This window comes from Molothrus ater, chromosome 19 (assembly GCF_012460135.2).
Source record: "Molothrus ater isolate BHLD 08-10-18 breed brown headed cowbird chromosome 19, BPBGC_Mater_1.1, whole genome shotgun sequence".
Lineage (NCBI taxonomy): Eukaryota > Metazoa > Chordata > Aves > Passeriformes > Icteridae > Molothrus > Molothrus ater.
Window position 1 is genome coordinate 7,762,433 of NC_050496.2, and position 23,601 is coordinate 7,786,033.

A 23,601-nucleotide genomic window follows, 5' to 3' on the forward strand; every position below is an offset into this window, starting at 1 on the left:
AATCATCCAAAATGGTTTAATAGATCATATTTATGGTCAGATTAATGTGAAATGGGGTTTTGTGTGCTTAGAAGAAATGAAGAATACTGATTTTTTTAAATACTCAGTTGTAATATTATTTCATAGAAAAGATTCAAGTGCACCTTTTAGACCTGAAAAATTATGATACTTTAATGTTTTTTTAAAAATTACAGTATTTGTCTTTGTAATGATGGGTAACAAAACATCCTTTTAGAAAAATAATTAAATAAACCCACACACGGTGTTTGGAAATGTGCAATTTTTGCAGAAGTATAATCTTATGAATAATATAAGTATACAATATGTTGAAACTTTTAAAATTTTAATTCTAGGTTTGAAAATTTTTGGGAGATAGCTTTTATTAGACAGAAAAACATACACAGTTTTCCACAGAATCTGCAGCATCCTTTCAGCCTCTTAACATCTTCTGTAGCACATGGAGAGCAACAGGCTGCAACACTTGGTCCTCTTCCCTCTCCTTCTGGGAGGCTGGTTTCACCATTCCCTCCAGATGCTGTGAGTGTACTTCTTAATCCTCTTACAACAAACTGAGCAAATGGTTGTTTTTCTCCTAATTGTAATTGAGGTTCTATTTTATTAAGAAAATGACTGTCTGTTTTCCTGCACAATATTGTCTTTGGACTATCAACACTTTTGGAAAAACCTTGTTGTATAACAGGAGAGTAAACCACACTGATGAGAGGAATTAGTTGACTTGGGGTAAGAAAACAAATTAAATAAGCATTAAGTGTGTTCTTAGATACTAAGTTCTCCTTCACTGTTTCTCTGACGTTTTGGAATTAGATACAAATAGTTATGTATTTCAGAGACAAAACACTCCCTGCTTACTACATATGTGTGAGTACAGTACAATCTCACACTTGCTCTGTGACAATGAGATTTTTGCTTAAAAAAAATCCTAGAAGTATGGGGTTTTCCCCCATTCTCTTGGCTAAGCAGCAATTGTTTTAATTCATACAGCTCACCATTAGTGTAAAGAAGTAATGTTGACCATGAGAACAAAGATTTTAAAACTAATATTTCAATTTTTGATGGCAGATTTTCAGTTTATCATATTTTTAAAGGTAAATAAAGTATTGCCTTAGAAGACGGAAGAATAAAATGTTCTCAAATACGAAGTCAAAACAGATATATAAAACATTATATACAAATCTTATATTTGTACTTAAAATTCTTGCCCATTTTTCTTTCCTATTAGGGATATAAACTGGGTTGCCTAGAGAGACTGTGCCGTCTTAATCTGTGAAGGTTTTTAAAACCCAAGGTTTTGATGAGGCCCCAATCTGATTTTTTCCAATGCTGCTCGATACCAGCATCACCCCTTCCATGCCTTTCTTTTTCTCCTAGGCTTGTTTTGATCTCCCCAGCCCTTTTTTCTTCCCCCAGTCCTTCTTCCTGCCCCTTTTTTCATGAACCTGTATTTCTGGTTTGACTTGTGATCTGCTTTAGAGATGGTATTTCATGACTTTTCATTTCCTCTTGTAGATGGAAACTGGAGTCAAGATGGGAGAGCAATCTCCAATTACTGCTCTAGACAGCAATCCTGCTGATGTGTCTGCCACGGGTAAGTGCTGATTTAATTCCCTGCCACCCTTTTCCTTGCTCATTCAATAACAGTCAAACAGAACATAGTGCATAGTGAGACTCAATAGTCTTTAAAAAAAAGGGAATATTGCACTGTTTTTATACTCCTAAATAAAGCACTGAGATCAATGGATTTTTAGTAGCTTCTGTCAAATATAACTTACATTGTCTCTAACAAACAGCTGAAACCAAACAAAAATGAGTGATCACAACATTTGCTATACAGCAGTCATGATAATAGACTCAGTAGAAACCTGATAATGAAGACTCACATATAGATCAAGATTAGGTTGCCATAGAAACTGTGCTTTCTTGATTTGATGAAATTCTGGGCATGTATGCTGCTTGCATGGCTTTTTTGCTTAAATCAGGGCAGCATACTGAAAGGATAGAATTAACAGGCAGCCCTCTTAACAGCTTTTCCATTAGTAACAAATACAATATATCATGTATATTTGTGTTTTAGAGTCATGACATTGTTACAAGGACAAGAGTTACTTTGATCACATCTTGAAATATTTTGAAAACAACATTTAAGGAAAAACAGGGTTTTTGAAACATGGTCAGAACGAAATCTGAGTTGAACAATTGTAATTCCTGTGGGAAACAAGTATGTTGTATTTAGAAACAGTGTGACACAATAATGGGAGTCCCCGTTGGCACACTGATAGAACTGACTCTGTTCAGTATTTCTCTGTGCAGACCTGAATATTCTTTTTCTTCAGGCAGTAGCAATTAAGCTGAATTTCTCAATTTCATGTCTAATGTACTGAGGAGAGGAAGAATAAATACACAGGATCTGATTCATTCCAGATATCTCTCCACTGATATTATTTAAATTATACCTGCATTTATTATACCCCATATTAGATATTCAAGTTTAAAATGAACCAGTTCCCATATTGCAAATCTGACCAGTTGGTTCCCTTCCTTGAAGGGTGAGCTGACCAAATGTAGGCTGTTGAAACTGGCAAAGTTTTAGTATTGAATACACCTGGAGATTAATGATCACAGTTTTTACATATTGGCTATGACAAACACTGAATCAAAGGAACAAGGCAAAAGTCTTATTTTTTAATATATTCAGTATATAAGACTCTTGGTTAATATAATTCAGTACACAGGAGCTTATTATTTTGAAGATACCAGGAAGGGCACAGTCTCTGAACACATCTGAAGAATGTAGGGAGGGAGTAGAGCAGAAAGCACAAATACTTGCAGCTCTAGTCATGTTTCATTTTCTTCTTATTTAACAGCAAATCTTTAGAAAAACCTGCCACTTCTGTCATGCTGCCCTTTTTCAAGGATAAACTTTCAAAGATAACCTTGAAAAATTAAAGCATCTCTTAGATGAGATACTCTTGTTTTTAACACTTTATAAAAAAATCAGCATAGTTTTGAGAATTTTTTGCCCAAACTCACACACAAGGCTTTTTCATTCTGAGCTGAAGGGAAATTGAGCCAATTCCACCAAGGTTCTAGCTCACTGCCTTCAGACTTTAATATAGCATGTGAGAGGTGTTAATGTCAGAGATTTTTCAAGATATTTTGGTTTATGCTTTTGGCATGTAAAGAGAATGTAAATTACTTTGATCTTGGAAACAGATATGCTGTGAAACTTAAAAAAAATAAAAAAAAAAAAGAATTCTCTGCAATTCCTTCTGTTCCTTTGGAGAGAATCTCAAACTGCAAGATCCTTCACTTGTCTAACACTGGTTTGATTTCAGTACCTTTTTAATTCACTAATGAAATTATGAATTAAGACCTACATTATATTTATAAATAAGGAATGCAAACAATGATTTTTTTTTATTTGCATACATCTAAAATCCAAGATGATAGCTCAAAAAACCCATTTAAACTTTTGTTTCTGAGTATAAGGGTAGAAAGGGGCTGATGAGTGATGGCCTGATGGACAGGAGTTCTTAGAAAAGATCCTTCCCAGGAAAAAATACTGAGCAGCCTGTGGAGTTCAGCCTAAGCTCCCTCCCATGTTTGGGAGCAGGTCATTCCCTCTCTTCCCCAGTGTTTTCTAGAGCACTCCATGTGCCAGTTGTCAGTTACACTAAGGGTGTGTCTTGGAGGTCTCTCTTGGAATTCACAAATGTGTTTCCCTTTCTGTTTCCTGAGTATCTGTCTATCTCTGAGAGAAAATACCACAAGGAGAAGCCATATGCTTGATGGATCACTCAAAGCTATTCCTGGTTATTTTCTGTTAATTTCCTACTTGTCACTTTTTTATGCAAAAAAAAAATAGTGAAAGTGATTGATAGCCATATTTTTTGTTGATTACAATTATGTCCTTTAAAAAAAGAAGCCAGTCTAAGGATTAACATGTATTTTTGGCAGGTGGGTATTTAGCTGGCATCCACTTGATGAGCAGAGCTTCAGAACAAATTTTTTCAAAGCAATAGTTACCACTATTAATAATTACTTTAATATTAATATTACTTTATTTTTTAATATTACTTTATTTTTTTTTATCTCTTAGTTATTGCCCCCAGCCAGAATGATGATTATGAGCCCCAAGGAAAGAACTTGAGTATTCATCTCAAAACAGAAAAGCTGGAGAGGGTAAATACTTAAAAATCTTGATTTCTCCTTCTTCCCCCTTCATGATGCAGGTAAAACATCTGGACAGTATTTCTAGGCTGAAAAACTTTAAAGTATAAATGACACACAATTTTCTATTTGGTGATTCTTTCATGTTGCAGGCCAATATTTCAGTTTATGTATTGGGCAAATTACTGTTTTTGTTAATCTAATTACTGATTAACTCTTCTGGGAATCAGAACTTCCCTCAGGATTTTTAAAGCAGTTATTAAGGACAAAGGGGTTTGCTTTTTACACTCATCTGTATTCAAGGTTAAATAATATCTGAACATCTCTCAATTAGAAGGAAAAGTCACTGAGTGGCTCTGGAATAAAAGTGTTGTCAGTGAGAGTGTACCAGGATACAAAGGCTCTTTGAAGTGTAGGTCTTTAATTACTCCCCCATGTCCCTGCAGTCATTATCCTTAGTCCTTTCTTTTTTCACTCCAAAATAAGTTTTTCCTTCCAGGCACTGAATTATCTTGGGATTCAGCTCACAGATGAACAGCAGCAAGCCCTAAGGCAGCAACTTCATAAAGATTCTAAAGGAACAGTGACTTTTGGAGGTATTAATTTGTTAATTACCACAGAAAATAATGAAAAGTAGGAATACAAAAATTATAGATAATAACCATTAATATATTTCTTGTCAGTATTGGGCTGCTGCTCCAAATAAAATAATAATTTGAGGCAAGAACCTTATTTTGCTGTAAAAAATAGGCTTGAAGTTTACTTGAAACTAAGTAATGGGAATGCAAATCACAAATTTATTTTCTTAAGAGCAGCCTTGGGAAAGTTTTATTTTGTGCTCAGAAAATCTTGAATTTTTTGTTCTGACAATAGGGAACTGTAATTTTTCCAGAAATTATTTGGGAGAGTTTTGATGGTTAAAGAAGCTTCTTGAAGCAAGTAAACAGATGGATCACTTAATTTCAGTATGTGGGAAGCAAGAATATTTTAACTATTGCATATAGAAACAGGTTTGCAGGGAGACCATCACAATTCTTCCAGCTAAACCTAATTCTGATGAGAATGAGTTGCTTCTTGTGGTTGTAACAATTTTGGTTGATGACACGCACAATTTAAAAATATTTTTCAGAAACTGTGAGACATGATGGTTCTGATGCTAAAACTGATAGAAATTTCCCTTTCCCTAAAGTCTATGAAAAACACTAGTGTGTGAAAAATAGTATTTTGTACTTAAACATCCAAAAACATCTTCAGCAAGAAAAATACTGGATGTTCCATCAGATTTTATGTCGTGTAAACTGACCTTTGTATTTCCACATTTCTGTCATAGTGTAGCAGAATTTTTAAGTCCAAAATGTATGGGTAATCCAAATCATGTTGATTGTGCATTAGAGACTGTTTATATTTAAAACTTTCAACTTGGTCAACATCAATTTTACCAAGCCTCCATCAGGGGTATAAAGGGTCTGAAAAGGAAACCATGAGCTCTGAGCTAGCAGGAAATTTTTCCTTTTTCTTCTCTCCTCTGGTAAGGTCAATTGATTGGAAGGGCAGGTGTGTATACCTGGTGTGCAGACTTATTTCATTTTTCACAGACACCTGCCAAATGCAGAACCCCTCAGGTACCTTGAAGGTGAACTTCACACCACCTTTGTTTTCTTTTCTCCTTCACAATTTGTTTTGAGGATACTTAATTCCAATGTGTTTGGGCATTTTTTATTCTTATCAGCTTTACCAGAACTTTCTCTTTGGAGATATCTCTCTGATTTTCTTTTTTTCCTTTAGAAAACTGCATTTATCAGAGTGGCTGTTCATGGTGATATTGGCACTTGTGTTGCACCAATGATCTGTTACTAAACTGAATTTCCAGGCTACAACAACAAAATCTGAACTGTTTTTTCCTAGATTTCATTGAAGTTTCAAGGAATCTGTTGTCTGTGCAATCAAATGAAGCTGATGACGGCCACAAATCTGAAACCTTTGGGATGGGTGAAGTTGCCAGCTTACAGGACTCACAGGTAAAATATGTGCCTGGTCAGTGTTTTAACAGTTGGGAGGAGATTATGGGAGAGTTTATTGGATGTAAAATAACTCCAAATCTTGGGCAGATGTTTAAAACAGCTTTGCAGCGTGGGGTTCTTTAAGATAACCTAGTTTCTGTGAAGCTTTTTTAAAGCAGCCTGATTTGTAGAAAGCAATTAATTTAATTAAATTGTGGTTTGTTGTAAGTCTGGACAACATTGATTTACTGAGGTTTCTTAATAGAATTTGGATTGCTACAACCTGTGTGAGTGAGAAACAATTACTGGGCCCAGTGATTTGAACTACTGCTACAGTGAAAATCATTTTATTTTAGAGGTGACTTTAAAAAAGAGTATTTTTAGTATATGAACACTAAAATATAATGCCTTATTATTTAAAATATGGAAATAGTGACATATCCTTGATACTTTAAAAAACACTTTATTAATCCATTTTAAAAGGAAAAGAAATTGTTCATTTGGAAGCTAAGTTGTTTAAAATTTTATTAAACATTTTTAGCATTTTCAGATCTATAAATCATCCTAAAATTAACATTTTCTTCTCATTTTATTTACAAGAACTTTTAATATAAGATGTTAAAGATTATGGAAGACATAGTTAGCAATCCATTCCAACCTTATATATTTGTGTACACACAGTTTGTAACCTGTGATTCCTTGGAGGATGATGTGGAAAAACTTAAGAAAGAAAGAAATGAAGCTTTAAAAGAAATTAGCGAATTAAAGGTAACACTTATTTTTTTAATTTGCTTTAAATTATTCAAGAGACTAGGAGTTTTTTTGAGTGTATATAGGAATTTATTGGTTATTTGAATTTCATGTGCAGTTTTTCATAGATAAATAAAATGGCAGTGCAAACAGTCCTAATCAAGTTTGAAGATTGCTTACAATATATTTGTGGAGACAGTGTATTTTAGCCATTATACTGAATGCTAACGCATTTTTTAATCTGGTCTATAGAGAAATGAGACTAAGCAGACATTTCACAGAAGTGAATTTATAGAAATGACTGATTTGCATGGCAATTTTATTTAAAAATGATGCTAGTAACTGCAGAGTCCGAGTGTGTGCTGATACTTCTGAAAGGAATCAGAACTGGAGGATAAATTAATCTGTGTGCAAAATTAATACATATTTTCCCAGACATTACAAAATTCCCATGTCCTAAAGCAATAAATATTATTTCTTAATACCCCAGGTTGCTACCACATTCCCATGGTCCTGAATTTCTTTTTTAACAAACCATAAGATAAGAAGTTCTGTGTTCAGCATACATAACTCTGGTTCTTCAACAGGAGTACTGAGGTTGGGACAAAGACAATTTTAAAAATTGACCATTGGTCCAAAAAATTTCTTGCTGTAAATTACAGAAACATTGGGTTGAAATGGCCAGAGGTCAGTTCTCTGTTCTATGCACAATGATTCTCCTTCTGAGAGCTTTGTACTGAAATGAAAGAACCCCATTTACATTGAACACAGTGAATACTGAGCAGGTGTCCCTAAATTGCTGATGTGGAAAACTGACAATCATCAATCTATAATAAACTGCCTTATTTCTAACACTCTTTTACACACATCCCAGAAATGTTCAGTAAATAATTCTAAAATACTCAAGAAACTAAAAGCATCTCTAAAAGATAACTTTTCTGTGAGTTCATTGATGTTTAATCACAGGTTTTATAAAAGTTGTTGATAAAAGTTAAGTATTGTTATCTGTAGTTTTGAAAGAGCTAATTGCTTTAGGATCAAAACTCCTTCTCTTTCAAACTTATTTATCATTCTTTTTTTTTTAATAGGAAGAATTGTCTGAATCTGTGAACTTACAGAAGCAGTTAGCAGAGCAGCTTCAAGTAGTCAAGCAAGTACGTTGAAGTCTCTAAAAATTATAATCGTAAAAATTTTTAATTTTTTTTGTGGAAGGGAGATAGGAGCACTTCATTTTCTCTTAGTGCTCATGTAGACTATACTTTCACACTGATTTCAACACAAAGGTGGTTCTTGTGTTACTACAGAGCTTTCGATTAAAAGTGGAGAATTAATTCTTCACTTTTTAGAGCAGTAATCGATTTCTCTGCCATTGAATTGAGATAGGAATCCTGAGACCAGCTAGATCAATGAAGTGGGATAATTATGTAGTAGAACCTTTCTAGTCTTAAGTGTTCTTGAAGAGATTTTGCTGCTCTTAGGCAACAGTTGCCTAATTTACAGTCCTAACATTAACTATTTTATATGTCAACCAGTCTTAAGTGTGAAAAAATTACTAGGAAAAAATAGTCAGGGTTTTCTGAGGAAAGTCTTTCTTCCTCAGCCTCCAAATCTATCTACAATTATGAGCCAATAAATCAGAGTATTTGGCTTCCTTGTGTCTCTTAAAGGAAATTCCCAATTAAATGTAAGTCTCATGTCATTTATAGCCTGGATTCAAACCCAAGGAAATTTCCTGTTCCCTCTTCCTCCTGAACACCCTGTCAGCTTTTCCTTCTAATGAGCTGGCTGCTTTCCTTCCCTCCTGCACTGCTGCACGTGTTCTTTGTGGGTTTCTCATGTCACATGTCATGTAAAAATGCAAGATAAAGTTTGAAAATCCCCTCTATTAAGATTAGTTTTATATCTTGCTCCTAAGATTCATTGAACACCTTCATTATTACCTATATTCCTTGAATATAGGAGAGCTTCCTTGGAAGCATTTTCCATTAGTATTGTGTTGTTTCCTTCTCTACACTGTGGGAAATAAATTGGGTTATCCATTGGATATAATTTACTTGGAAGATTGTTCCAGTAATGCACTTGAATTCCCATTCTCTAATGGGTTGACTGTGTTGTTCTAGACCAGAACACTTGTTCAGTGTTATTAGTCCAGACTAAAGCTGGTACAGAGTACAATCCCCAGTACAAACCTGCTTTTCCTGGGAAGGCAGCCTTGGACAGGGCGGGTTTAAGATGTTTTAAGTGGCAGCAGTGCTCATTTGCCACCACTCGAGGTCCTCCCACTTTTATTTTTCTCAGGTACTGTCCTGTGGTGGTGAGATTCAGTTTTGCCCTGCAAACCTCTCAGGGATAAATACTGATTTTGTTGAAGGCATGGAAAGGGTTCCATGTAGTGAAGTGAAAGAGAAATACTAAATTATATATAATTATAGCATTGTATGATCTATTTTAAGAGATAAAAGTGGGCTTTTAATGGACATTTTCTCCTGTTTATATTTGGTGCATGTTCAAGTGTTTATATATATTATTATATATATATTTCTGTTGTTTAAAAACAATATTGGCACTGAGATTCATAGTGATAAGTTTTTTAAAAATAGGCTACTTATAGTACAAGTTGCCATTTAACTTATGATGTGCATTCCTGCTTGAGCTGGTTAGTGAAAGGAGTTAATAAGTACATTATTGAACCCTAATGGCCTGATTAAAAGTAACAAACAACCAAAATAAACAAAAAACCCAATTTAAGGCTGTGCTTAAGGTCTTCTGACTTTAGCATAATTTAAACATTTTTTAAATGACTGCTTTCCTGAAAAAACAACATTTTAAATGAGGATTTAGGTTACCAATCGTATACTGAGGTATATTTTGTGGTATTTCTCTTTTCTACTAATTGTTAATTGCAGAGATTACAGATTAATTAAGACGGGGTACAAATATTCTGGTTAATGAACATGCTTTGTTAGTACCAATTCATTAAACAGTGCTTGACTCAGTAATGAACAGCATGAATAAACTCTTAAAATTAGAAATGCTGCTAAACTTGCTGTGAGGTAGTAATTATTTTCTAATATTGGTATGAGACAATTAAAATCCATTAATTGATCTATTTTTGCTTTAAAGTTGTGATATAGCACTATATCTTTGGGGCTTCCTTGAAATCATATGTAAGCTGAAATTGGCTCAAAACACAGAAAGGCATTTCTGAGTACCTGAAGTCTTGCCAAGAGCACGAATGTGAAATCTGTAATGATGTCTTCTGTCTTCCTGGAGGAGTTGGGCTGGATCCTGTGCTGCCTGAGAGTCCTGGGTATTTCAGCCTGAATGATCCCTTCTGTACTACAGCTTTTTCTGGGCAGTTTCTGTCACCTGGAGCACTCAGCTAAACATAGGAAATGGGAGAGGTTATGAAGATAAGACACTGTTTGTGGTATCCCAAACTCCTGAACTTGGTTCATAGTGCTGAGATTTGCAACTCTGTGGTTGTTTTCTCTGAGGGGAAAATAGGGGCTTTGAATGACTGCTATTTTGGAAGCAGTACCTAATCTATTTCACCCTGTCTGAAAGAAGTGTTTGGTTTATTTCATTAGGTTTTTTTATTTTAATACATAGTAAAGATATTCAAACTTCTTGTAAAGGATGATTTCAATATACAATTTTTGTAGAATTAATCAACAAGCACAATTGATTTGTAAATACAATTTTCACATAGATTAAAAGAATATCTTAGTTTAGGTGTTTGTGGTGGCTGGAATAAAACTTGGATAAAACCTTCTTAAGCATGAATTTATCCAAGGAAGAAATAGAACCTGGCTTAGGAAGAAACCTGTACCTTGAAATTGCTTTTTTAAGGATTCAGCTTCTCTCCTCCAGCTGTTAGTTCCTTATTGGTTGTAGTGGCTTCTTACCAGATCAGGACAATGGCTCCCATGAGGTGTTTATATAAATGAAATATTGGCAGCTGCGGATCCCCTACCTGTTGTGTCTTAGAATCCTAGATTGGTTTGGGTTGGAAAGGACCTTAAAGCTCATCTCATTCCACCCCCCTGCCATGGAGAGGAGCTCCCTCCACTATCCCAGCTTGCTCCAAGCCCTGTCCAGCCTGGCCTTGGACACTTTTTCATACATTGGCCCACACTGCCAATTCCAGTAACTGGAGAATGGAAAAACCGGATGGAATCATTTCCCTTTGTGCCCCTCTGCTCCAGCAAACAGCTCTGGTGTGTCAGACAATTTTACTAATTCAGTTGTAGTGTGTGTAATTGTTTCATTGTAATGTAAGAAGCCATTGTTCCTTAATTATTCCTTTAGGTCTTTCACTGGTGAAATCTGGTCATACTTAGTCTGCTATTACAGAGAAATTAATATTCAACAACTGGGGTTCTGAAAAAACAATGGAGGAGTAAAGGCAATTCTGGATTATCAGAGATTAAACCTTTATCTCAAGGATGTCTTCTTTCAAAATGAAGACCTCCCTTTTCATAATAGCAATTTTCTCTTCACTTTTCTCATGTAGGTTTATTTAAATAATTCCTAAGTGTGGGTTTTTAAGATGCCACCCTTTCTCAAGGCCTCTGTGTTCATTTATATTAGTCAAATTTAACGTCAGAGCATCTTTTCACTTTTGTTTCCAAGAATCTTTTTCCCACCTCCAGCCTGGTTCCCAAGGATGCCTTTGCTGCTGAAGGTTCCCAACTCATCCTCTGTAGCAGCAGGGCCCAGCTCTTCTTGCTGCTGACTCATTTTGATTCTTACATTGGCAAGAAAGTGCCCACCCCAAAGGCAGTCATTTGACCTCTACTTCTGTAGGTTGATAACTTCTTAGAAGTCCCTGTGCTCCCTGAATTGTTTCTAGGAAAAAGGAGTGCCAGGAGCAGCTTGCAGGAGGGGTGGGGTGATTGCTGTGGTTCAGGGAGTGTGAGCAGTAATGACCCTCACACTGCTCTTAGTGCTATAAACACACAACTGTGACTCCAACGTGAGGGAAAATACACACAGAGCAATAAGCTTGGGATGAGTCTGTGCTTCCAAGTGCAGCTGGTCCTTGTGTAGTTCACCTAAATGCTTCCCAAGGAAAAAGAAAATCATACTACTTGCTGTCAAATTAAAGGTCACTTAAATGGATCTCTTAGTGCTTGTGCCCTGTAACAGAAACCTCTAAATTATGCAACACCAATGTCACCTGTGTTCACTAATGGTGTTGCTGTTCTACATGTGTGGTTACTTCCACTGCTCTCTTTTGTGACAGAGCAGGATGTCCCTGGCCATTGTCCAAATTGGTATTATATTGCAAAGATGAGGAAGATGATGTACTGGTTTTATGTCAGTGAGATTAACCGATTTGTGGCCCAGAATATATTGTCTATTAAGACTTAACAGTGTAGAGGTTAAAAGTCGTATGAAGCTGAGATCAGTAGAGCATTTTACAGAAAGAACATTATCACAAAATATAGGAAAACCTAACTTGAAGGATATTGATTGTACAGAACAAATGCTTCTATGTTAGGAAAGAATTAAATCTGAATTTTTAAGTTTAACTGACCTCTCTGGACATTTCTGTAATGACACCTTTTATATGCAATTGCTTCCACAAAACAGGAAGGCCTGGCCATCTAGGTTTTTTAGAAACAGCAATTTCAAACCTATCTTCTAGAAGGTTATTTCCTCCCCATGGTAAAGAGTCATAGTGTGTTTCTCTTCTACAGGAGGAGAAACATCCACCTGTTTTCCCTCTAGTTCAGTTCCCAACCAGGATATAATTATAATTATAAGATGCAATAGGTAGACCAGGAATAGAATATTCACCTAAGTATCACTAACTGAGCAACTTCTACAAAAAACTTCTAGCTCTGTTAATTTGTGTATTCAAATCTGATAACTTTAATTATTCATAAAATTGATATAAAGTGACTTTTCCTACAGATTAATTAATAGCTGAGGGAAAAGATGGTTCAGTGATTTTGGTGCCAGTGAGCCTGTCCATTTTGGTGAGAAGTTTGTTTGTTTTATTCCTAGATGAGTGTAAACAAACTCCATTGTACAGGCCTTTAGTTTGGCTTTCTAATTTACTAATCAGTTAATTTCAATTAATATTCAGTCCTAAAAGGAACTGAGCAGTATCTTTCTTCAAATGAGATTTTGCAACATTTAGGGATTACATTAGTTGAATTAAAAGCTAACAGTTTCTGATTTTCTGTTTTCTCTGAAAGCAATGGGGCAGATCAACAATATCTGGTGCATTTGAATAAAACCTTTCATTCAAGCCGATTTTCAGTAATTATAGAATTTGTTATTTAATTTATTAGGAAAATTATGTCTCTGTACATACCTGGTTTTCATTTGCACATCATAATGTCAAAAATTAGCCATTGAACCCTCTAACCATGAACACTAACAGGTAGCCCTGATGCCAACTGCAGAAGTTGTGAGCTAAATCTGCTCTTTTTTTTTGGTAGCTGGAGTTGTAACTTCTCCACTGAATTATATAATCTGCAGGAAGCCAAGGCAGCTGTGGAGGAGACAAGAGCACTGCGCAGCAGAATTCACCTTGCAGAGGCTGCTCAGAGGCAGGCCCGGGGAATGGAGCTGGACTATGAAGAGGTGATTCGCCTCTTAGAGGCTGAAATTGGAGAACTGAAGGCTCAGCTCACTGAGCATTCTGGCCAAAATAAAGTAAGCAAAGCCTGTCAGAGTTACCATGGTTTCCTTGCTGTTGTCATGTATCTGGTTTTCATTTTCTTTTCATCTGCTTTTCTAAAGTAGGTCACTGTTTGTCTTTTATTATTCAATAACTGTGATGATGTGGATTGAAGAGGGTAATGTGAAGTGTACAAGGCTTCCTTTATCCAGACATCTTTGGGCTGAAAAAATAGGAGTTCTTAGTATATGTGAGTTATAGGTCAGAATGGCACATCTCAAGCATTAAGCATGGAATAGTTTCGGGGCTGCAGATATATTGTCTTTAAAGAGTACACCTTGCATATATGTTTTATGCTTTTGTACTCATGTGAAAATGGCCTTCAGGTTTATGTTTCTGTTAGGCAAATAACAACCATGTAAAGTCCAGTCATGTTCCAAAGTAAATTTAGATGTAATCAAGGTAATCATTTGAATGCTACTAAACCTGCAAAAAAAAAAAAAAATTAACCTCATATTTTAAGTCTGCTTCACTACTTCATCTCCAGCAAGGCATTTCAGAACAGGCTAAGAAATAAAATATTTGATGCACTTCAAAAATTTTTTCATAACTCCTGACCTGTGTTTTTGACACAGTTTTAACAAGTACAAGCAGGTTGGCATTTGTGAGGTTACCTTGTTTTTCTCATGAAAAATGAATGTGCATATGACCTGGTGAAGAAAACCCACTGAAATGTTGCCTTGTTTCATCCTGAGAATTAATTTAATATTTCAAGACATTAGAAGGTAAAGTCAAGCTCTGGGGTAAACAAGCTTGCAGAGAACAGCTTAGGAAGTCCCTGTGGCTCCCAGGAGGAATTCCAATTATCTGATTGTGAGTTATGAGGTAAATCACACCCTGGATGTATTTTCTGAACATCTGGGTGAGATGCTCCATCTTTTATGTCAGGTGTTCTTGCATCTAGACCCTAGAAAACTGTTTTCTAGGACTTCTATAAATACCCAAATTTTAAGAAATTCATACAGTGTGGGTTGCTTTCCTGGAGGCTTGTTCCAGAGATTCTAACTTGAGTTCCTGAAATTCTGACTGAGTACAACAATATCTGTGTGGAGATTTCAATCTCTGCATTTCTTATCCAAAAGAAGCAGTACCAAGTAGGTCCCAACTCCATTTTATAGCCTTTTGTCCCCATCCTGCTGTAAAAGGGGAGTCAGTTACAGGAGCCAAGTTTTAGGCAGGGTCACACCTGGTTTTTTTCTTTAATGCATGAGTAATCTCCCCCTAAAACACATTCACTAAATGGAGTATAACGTATGTTGAGGCATAAATAAAAATCAGATTGGTCCCTCTCACTTTTTCAGTATGAAAGAGTGAGTTCTTTCACCAGCTTCTTCTCCAGAGTTTACAGTGAAATTACCAAAAAAAGGTGTTTGAATCAACAGATTCTTTGATATTCGGGGGGATGATGATTCTGCTGCTTTGTACAAATTATTTGCTTCCAGTGAAGTTAGTAAGTGGGGTTTGGTGATTATTTTGTAAGGATTTTAGAGTAAGTTGTGAGCTTTCAGAATGATCACCTGCAGTGTGATGAAAAATTTTATTTTTAACTACAGTGCTTTTTCTGTATTTTGGAGAGATCTTTCTAGATCTTGTGTCCAGCAGACAGCTGTGCTAAACAGAACATGCCCAGGTACACGTGAGGACTTTACTCATGGTCCTGTCACCCAAACAGTGCCAGGAACTCTAATGAAACCCAGAGCCTCCAGAGCTGGATCTAACAGGGCTCACATCTTCTGTACTGAAGGAGGGAAGGATGCATAACACTGATCAATAGGTTATACAAGTGCATGCAGAGACATCCTAGGGGGTAATTTCCTCCTAGATGTGCCATAATTACTGTGTTGGCCAACAGGTGTGGATGCAAACTAGGGGACTGAGTTTGTTCTGGCTCTTTACGCACCCTGCTGAGATACTGTCACCATTAGGTTGGTATTTTTGATCCATTTATCAGTCAGTTCAAACTCTCTTAATTTTCAGCCCTATTCCTGTTGTTATCATCGAATTTTAATTTACCTTTCTATCATTTGCCAAAATCTGTTGCAGTTTGGAGCTGATTTGCCAGCTGCTCAGATATTCCAGTTTTATGTTTTACAGAAATGTAGAAAAGAGCATGTTAAACATTCCAAACACTCTGTTCACACTATGTCTCTGTGTGAACCATGGGAGGAAAATTATTAGAATAAAAGCCTTAAAATACTTTTCCCAGGAGAGCATTCACGACTTGAGAAAGAGGGTTACAGTGCTTGACTGTCAGCTGCGGAAATCGGAGTCGGTCAGGAAGACCTTTGAGGTGGCCACTGAAAAATTGCTACAATTTGTAGAGGTAACTTTGCATTTCATTTTTAACAATATCTTATTTGGAAAAGGGTTTTGTTGATGTTTGTGAGGAATGAGTATAGTAAAATAGCTATAAACCAGTTTTTAGAGATCCTTTCATTCCTAGACATACAGAGGATGTGTAAGTGTGCAGATCCATCTAGAAGTTTACATAATCTTCAGGTTTTGCTGTACTGCACAAATGAAAATGATCAGATAATTTTTTCCACCTAAACTCTCTCAATTTCTATGAAACTCCTCATAAGAAAAAGGCAGAAAAGCTGATAATTGATAATTCTTTAGCATGTTATGAAACAACAACAAAAAAAGGGATATGGTTATATTTACTTCATTTAAAGGGGTTATAATATTTTGGTTTTTAATTTTGCGCTTCTAGCTGGGAGAGACTAGATTCTTTAATTGCAAATCAAGTTCCCCACCCCCAAATAGAAGAACAAACTATAAGGTATTAACTTTTTGACTGTGTTGATTTATAAGCTGTTAACTTCTTGACTATGACCAACAGGTTGTGCATGAAATACTTTCAGATAACTCTACTTCCTCAACAATTTTAAGGTAATGAAATGGCAATATTAATAGTGAAAAACTCTACTATTGTTTCCAAGTCTCAAAGAACTGCCTTGTGGCTAGTTTTTTCTATACTTTTGCTGTATAGTTCTGAGTGTCATTTTATTGAAGGAGAGGAAATGGCATGAATTATAAATTAGGCTTTCAGGATACAGCTTCATTAAAAACCTCTGAATTAAATTAAAACAGTTAATAATTACATAGCTATGATTGTCTGGATGTTTCCATAAAGTAATTATAATGTACTAATGATTCGTTAAAATGCAAGGAACCTTAACAGTGGGTTATAATTTTTAATATTTTTTTAGATTTTCCTAGGGGATTTTGCATCACAATGAATGCAGTAGCATATAAATAAATTGATAAAATGTATATCCATTTACATGTTGTTACTTTTCTTGTTTAAAAAGCTGCTGGGAATATTCAAGAAGATTTAAGCAGCCTTTAGTCCTTCAGAAAATTGCATGATTGTGGCTATATATCGCAGATAGCATTTCATTAATATTTATGTAACAGTAAAATTGTTCCGTCTCTTTCCTGGAGTTTTTTTTTTCAATACAGCTCTCAAGAAAATTAAATGTATTTAAGTGAAGTGAACTGGAACTATATTTCAAAATACCTAGGTAGGCTCAGACCAACTAGGATATTGTAGATAATCAGTGAGATGCAGTTCCCATTGGCACTGCACACAAGAACAATGTTGTCTGTTTTATGAAGTTCACAGAATTTATTTTAATGAATGGTTTAATTGTCAAATACGAAGCCAAGGTGACAAACTGACTCACTAACAGCAGAGAAGATAAGAGTTGGGTCCCATGAAGCAGTATCCCTTCTTAAATGCTGGTATGAAAATTCCATTCAAGTTCCTTTCCTGACACCCTCTGAGTCCTTGATACTGCATTTTGAGTTCTGAATGTTATTTGAATTGAACTTTCCAAGTGCCTTCGTTGTTCAGCCAGGACTGCTGCTGGGGCTAACTCACTGATTTGGGAGCATGAATCTTTTTTGTTCATACAGTGAGAACAAAACCACTTTAGAAAAACAAGTTTACCTTGTTAAAAGGAGCACTTTCCTCTATCGTATTACAAATAAACACTTATTTTTTTATTATCTTAGTGACAGAAGAACATTGTCCACTAAAGCACTTCTGGCTCGGCTGGGAAGGGTCGGACCCACTGTCACAGCAGCTCTTGCAGCAGAAGCCAGGGACCTTGCCAAGTCCATCCGTGCCATTTTGGAAGTAGATTGTGAGTGAGTGTGTCCATCTCTGTGTGCTTTGAAATCTGGTATCAGTTCATCAGCCAAGAAAATGGATAATTTCATTTAAAATTGGATGTGAACTGGCTGAATAAATCATTCCTAGCATGGAAGGACAGAGCAGGTTCAGTGTCAGCTCAGGCAGCATCTTCATCAAACTATAATTAGAATATAAAGTTATTCCAGAGTACATTTCTTCACAGGAAAACTTACAGCACAAAATTAATGCCAAAGTGAGCAATATGAAGATTACCAGAATCATGTAAAACTAGCAGAATTTCATTACTTTAATGCTCTGTTTTTCATACTGGAATATTTACAAAATGTTATTCTGCTGGATTTGCATGAACATGTATCAAAGTGTTTTAATGAAGATGTTGTTGCTGTAGGGAGTGAATGTAGGCAGCAGTTCCATTTGGAGATATCCATGTATGTCCTCAAGTCATGAACAGAAAGCTGTTCCCGTTGGTGAAAATGATGGTAATTCATGATAGTGACTGTAATAAAATGCATCAGTTGAAAGTCTAAGAAACAGGTTTGAATTATCATATAATTCCTGGTTCAGGTCATTGAAATGATTGTATATTTTGATGGTATTTGCCTATAGTTGAGCAGGCATGTCAGTTCTACTCCAATTTTGATTTACAAAAAGGGAACATAAATGGTATGTCACAGGAGGTTTTGGAAAGGTGGTTAATTATGGTTGTCCATAATTCTTGTATCAAAGGACTGTTCAGGAATTAATTTAGAAAGAGACTGAGAAAATGGTTGTTGAGAAAATAAGATATGAAAAATAGTTTTTTGATGTTATTTATGAAGCATTAATTTATTACTCATTCCATGGCAAAGAAAGCAAAATAAGAAGATAAAATTTGTTCAAAAGTGTCCAGAATATTAGAGTTAGAATTACTGGTGGAGTGAAAAGAATAACAGTGACCAGGAGAGGAGATAATTGGTTTTCCACCAATGATAATCATAGTTCTGTCACACTGAATTGCTCTTATTACACTACACAGAAAATTGTGCAAAGAAAACTTTTGGTTTTAAATGCAGCTGAATTCTAACATGTGGTTATGTCAAACATAATAGGTAGAATACATGCTAGAAAGCTCTGGAGCTACAGCAGGGATCCATTTTATGAACCTTAGAATTAAAAATAGATCTGCAGAGAAGGATTTAAAGATTGAACGTCATCTTTCTGAGTTCATTCTGATTTGGAGAGCATTACAGATAGATTTGGGCTCTGACAAGCTTGGGTATGAGATTAAAGCTTTAAACCTCACTGGCTTTTTTCTCCCTCTCCCTCCAAAAGAAAGTAGTTAAGGCAAAGGAACTATGTAATAGCATTCTGTCTGCAGTGTTCTCTGCCAGCTTCTCACTAAATGTTTTCCATGTGATCTGAAGTTTTCTTGCAGATGAACTGTCATAGAAAGGGGGCTCTTGTGTATGTGGTATTTCATAAATATCATCCATCAAAGAGCAAAGTGTACTAGAGACTACAGTGCAGACTGAAGGGTTTCCTTTTCCCAGGAAGGTGTCCACAGCATAATAATTGGTTATTGAATTCTTAGAGAGAGAACTGGAGTTAATATTTTTCAGGTTGCTCAGTGGATCAGAATGTCTGGCTGGGAAACCTCTGTGATACATTTTACCTTCTAAATAGAACTTCTCTTTCATTATTTGCTTCATTCTTGTAAATACGAAGTAAAGGAGCCCCAGCCAAAATTCCTCTTTGATTCATTTACAATACATGTGAAACAAAGTCTGGGTGCCAGGAAAAGGTTGTAGAGTGTTTTTCCAACAGAAAACTGCTTCCTTTGTAAAAAAATCTTCCTTGACAACCAGGTCAAAATTATATATTTATAAGTTATCCGCACAAACTATCCCCTTCCTCTGTAATAGCTGACATTTTGCCTGAGGGAAGAGGCTTGAAGAAGTTCAGTGTATTCCTGAAAATCTTCAAGAACATGTTGCCTTGTGATACTGCTGCAGATCAGCTTTCAGCTCTGCAGGCTGAGTGACAGCTCTGTGAAGGCACTTTGGTGATTCTTCAGGCGAAGACTCTGGAAAAAGAACAGCAGCTCGTTTTCCAGGGCTTACTGCTTCAGGATCCTCCAGACCTCAAAATGCAAATAATGAAGTAATAAACAGAATAATCAGGCTCATCCCTTGAAAGAGCCATTCTTCATCTTCTTTAAGGACTGTAAGCTCTTTTTAGAAACCAAGCCTTGAGAGGCCGTTCTGCTTTACAGAATGTGAGCATCTCCTGAAGACTTGAAATTACTTCCATCATACAGAGGATAATAATGCCTCAGTGAAGAACTGCAGCATTTAAAAGAAGTTGCTGCCTGCATTTAGTAGACCATATGGTGCAAATCATGCTACAAAGAATAGTGATAGCATTTTCTTCTTTTCTATTACAAATTTAGAAAAGGAATACACTGGGAACTGGGTAATGACCAAAATCTGATTAACCCTGGAACATACTTATCTCCTCATCAAAGAGCAGGCAATCAGCATTTTGAAATGGGCACTCATATAACACAGCTTTCAAGTATTTTGGCTGCTGATTTCCTCCCTCTGCCTCTGACACTTCTGTCCAAAAATACAATCTTGCTGTAATTGACACAATTCCAACCATCCACATCCAGGAAGTGCTCTGAAGCCAGGTTCTCCACTCAGTGGGAGCTCAAGCACTGAATTTTGAGCTATTTTATCCCATCACGTTCTGTAATTTGCTCTCAGCCTGGGATCTGACATGAGGCAATCATGCTGAAGTTCACTCAAATGATATCCAAATTAATACAGATTCCAAAACTCCTACTTAATTTACTCATATTGATCTTGCCAGTCACTATGCATTTGATTTTGAAGATCCTACAGGCAGAAGTTTCGTTGCCTGGATCTTATATTCATTTCCCTGAATGCTGACTAGATAAAAGAAGAGAATAGAAGCTGTTGCTGCTCAGCATCCATTAGTGCCTGTTCTCTTGATGGTTAAAATTGCTTTTGATTTTTGAGCAATGCCTTAGATCTTTGGCATTAAAAGCTGAAATATTGGATCTATCCATTTCTTCAGTTTAGGGATTTTTCAGCTACAATGTGTTCAAATGCCAAAACCATTCCATAGTCAGGAAAGTGTCAGTTATCCCCTCCTGTGTTTTTGACAGTGTGGGTGGAACTAAGCTATAGAGTAACAAGGCTTCACAAATAACTAAGCTGTAGCAAGGCTTCACAAATAACAATTTTGCTATTTTGAAAAGGGCCAGTATTATTAAGTATTCATATTTCTTTTGTTTGTTGCAGGCCTGGTGTGTTTGTCTATTACAACAGAATAAATGCTATTTATTTATACATTTATTATACATTATTTATTCATACATTTTGCTATTCTGTTCTTGAATCTTGTATTTTATGAACACAGCAGTGCTGTAACTTTGTGCAGGTAATTGGCTGTAGTTCATCAGCCAGAACATCAGCTGTTCCCCTCCATTTTTACCTTTTGCCTGTACATCAAAATCCAGCTGTTACTGTGGCATGGACAGGCATGTCCTGTTAACTTCTGTTAGTTTGGCTCCTGATATTAAAGATGCTGTATCTTCTTGTATGTTTAGTATTAGGCAAAATTATTTCCTGCAAGGTCCAGTTTGTGGGAGGAGGGAATACCTCTGACATTCTTTCAGCTGATGAACTAGAACTGTACCTGTCCTTCCCCACTGGAAGAGCTGCCTGGGAAGAAGCAGCATAATGACAACTAAAGAGATAACTCTGTGTATTCATTGTTCTGGCAAGGCCATAAATATTTCAGTGAATTACTGAAATCAGAAATAGAAGAGCCCAGATAAATTATACAGAGTATATCCTGAATGCAGCTGTACAGCTCCCTTTTAATAGTTTTTGCTAGCAAAAAAATTAATATCACTGCTGTGTGCTTTAAAGCTAAAAAGCTTATATTTGTCAGCTAAACATTAGCTGAGACAGTACTTCCACTAGAAAATATTGATTTGGTGACATTAATATGTATTATTCCTTTGAAACTTTTAACAACAACAGAAGAAGTGAGTTTTCCCAAAAGAAAATTTATCAACTGTTTTATTCAAAGGAAAATGTCACTGTTTTGCTAGTCTCTGGAGGTTGATTTTTGTTTTTCCTCCTAACAACAATACTTGAAGGTAAGATAGTTTCATTTTTGTCAAAAGTAAAATGATTAAGTTATTCAATGAACTTTTTGCTGTTGAATCTTATTTGAGTTGACATTAAAAAGAAAATACAGAAATCTCAGAATTACATTTTTTTAATTTTTACAATAAACATCAGTTATATCCAAGTTGAGAAGTAGATCTGTTTTACATTATATTACAGACCTTGTTAAATTTTTGCCTTCCTTTGAAAATCTGAATGTTTCATTAAAAATTTGATACCTTTTTTGCAACTCTTTAGATTCATTGCAAATCAGATCACAGGACGAAACCCAAAGGTTTCTTTAATTTTTATGCAAGTACAACTTATATACTTGCATAAAAATTAAAATTCAAAGTTGCATAACGAGGAAAATGGCTTCTGTAATCTTCAGGAAAAAAAATCCAATCATATTTAATATCATTTTACAAGGATGCAGTCAAGAATGTGAAAGCTTTTTTTTCTACATAACTGTTTACTTGCAGCAAGACTTTTAATTTTCTGGAAATCATTTAAATGTCCAATTTTGCCTGCTTGGTAAAAAAAAAAATGAAGAGTTGTAATTCTGACAGGGTTCATAGAACTGTAATTTCAAAAAGAAAATCTGTCCAAGAATTTGAATATGTTTCATTGCAACAGAAAATAAATGTTGCAACTAAGAAATGTAATACTGTACAGTATTGAAAATAATTCAAATATAAATGATATTGAGTGTGTAAAAAAATTAATTTGAAAAGGGAGGACTAAACCTCTGAGACAAGTCCATTCTCTCTGCAGTCAGTAAGTCTGATACAAACTGCTTTACTGATGCGATTCCTACACCTTGATGAAAATTATTACCCCCATTTTAAAAAGGAATTTGAGTCATGAAGCAGCTGAGTTGTTCATTCATCAGTAAGAACAACAAAAACTCAAGGATTTAACAAAAGTCTTCTAAATTTAATACTTACATTTTTTTCTGATTAAGTGTCTTATTGATAGGAAATCCTGAAAGGAGCTTTTTTTTTTTCCTTCCTGGACAGTATCCTACAATTACTAGAATTTTGTGTTACACTAGAGATGCTGTTCTCCAGCAGCCTTTGGTAACTGTCAGGTTTATTAGTGACTTGTAAAAGTTCTTTGCTTCTGGTTTATCATTACTGTGTGATGATTATGCAGTGACTTTTCATTGAACAAAAATACCTGGACTACGAAACAGTGTCAGGGAGCACCTTTGCACTGTCTGACCTGGAAATCTTCATTAGGAAAGGAATGACTGATGAGGAAGCACAGACAGCCATAGGCTCCCTTTCAGGTTTCTGAGAACATTTTACTGAGTTGGTTTCTTGCCTTCTTTATCATAATTGCTGCAGTTCAGTACTGTAGGTCTGATGCAAAGTTTCAGTGCTGTGTGCTGGATCCACATTAATTTTGTAATGCATGGTTATCCACGTATTTTTAGGTGATTTAGACTTACAGCTGTGGTTTCCAGGCTGTACTGGATCATCAGTCACTGAGCTGCAAAAGTCTCATGACAGATTTACAGCTTGTCTGCAGAACCTGGACTCTTTTATATTCTTTTCAATTACAAGATTTATTATGATAATCTGGGAGAGGTTTTGATGTTGGGTGGTGATCTCTGACTCA

General features: G+C 35.7%; 1 protein-coding gene across 1 annotated transcript in view; it reads left to right on the top strand.

Moving 5' to 3' along the window:
• The window catches only part of STXBP4 (syntaxin binding protein 4), a 66,870-nt gene that overhangs the window by 16,829 nt on the left and 26,440 nt on the right, over window positions 1–23,601 (top strand). Inside the window, exons 11-21 of the mRNA XM_036394295.1 lie at window positions 354–537; window positions 1,528–1,606; window positions 4,118–4,200; window positions 4,688–4,784; window positions 6,094–6,206; window positions 6,870–6,956; window positions 8,027–8,092; window positions 13,434–13,610; window positions 15,842–15,958; window positions 16,478–16,527; window positions 17,656–17,786. Of these exons, the coding sequence (XP_036250188.1) occupies window positions 354–537; window positions 1,528–1,606; window positions 4,118–4,200; window positions 4,688–4,784; window positions 6,094–6,206; window positions 6,870–6,956; window positions 8,027–8,092; window positions 13,434–13,610; window positions 15,842–15,958; window positions 16,478–16,527; window positions 17,656–17,786 (1,184 nt within the window). The remainder of the gene's footprint in view (window positions 1–353; window positions 538–1,527; window positions 1,607–4,117; window positions 4,201–4,687; window positions 4,785–6,093; window positions 6,207–6,869; window positions 6,957–8,026; window positions 8,093–13,433; window positions 13,611–15,841; window positions 15,959–16,477; window positions 16,528–17,655; window positions 17,787–23,601) is intronic.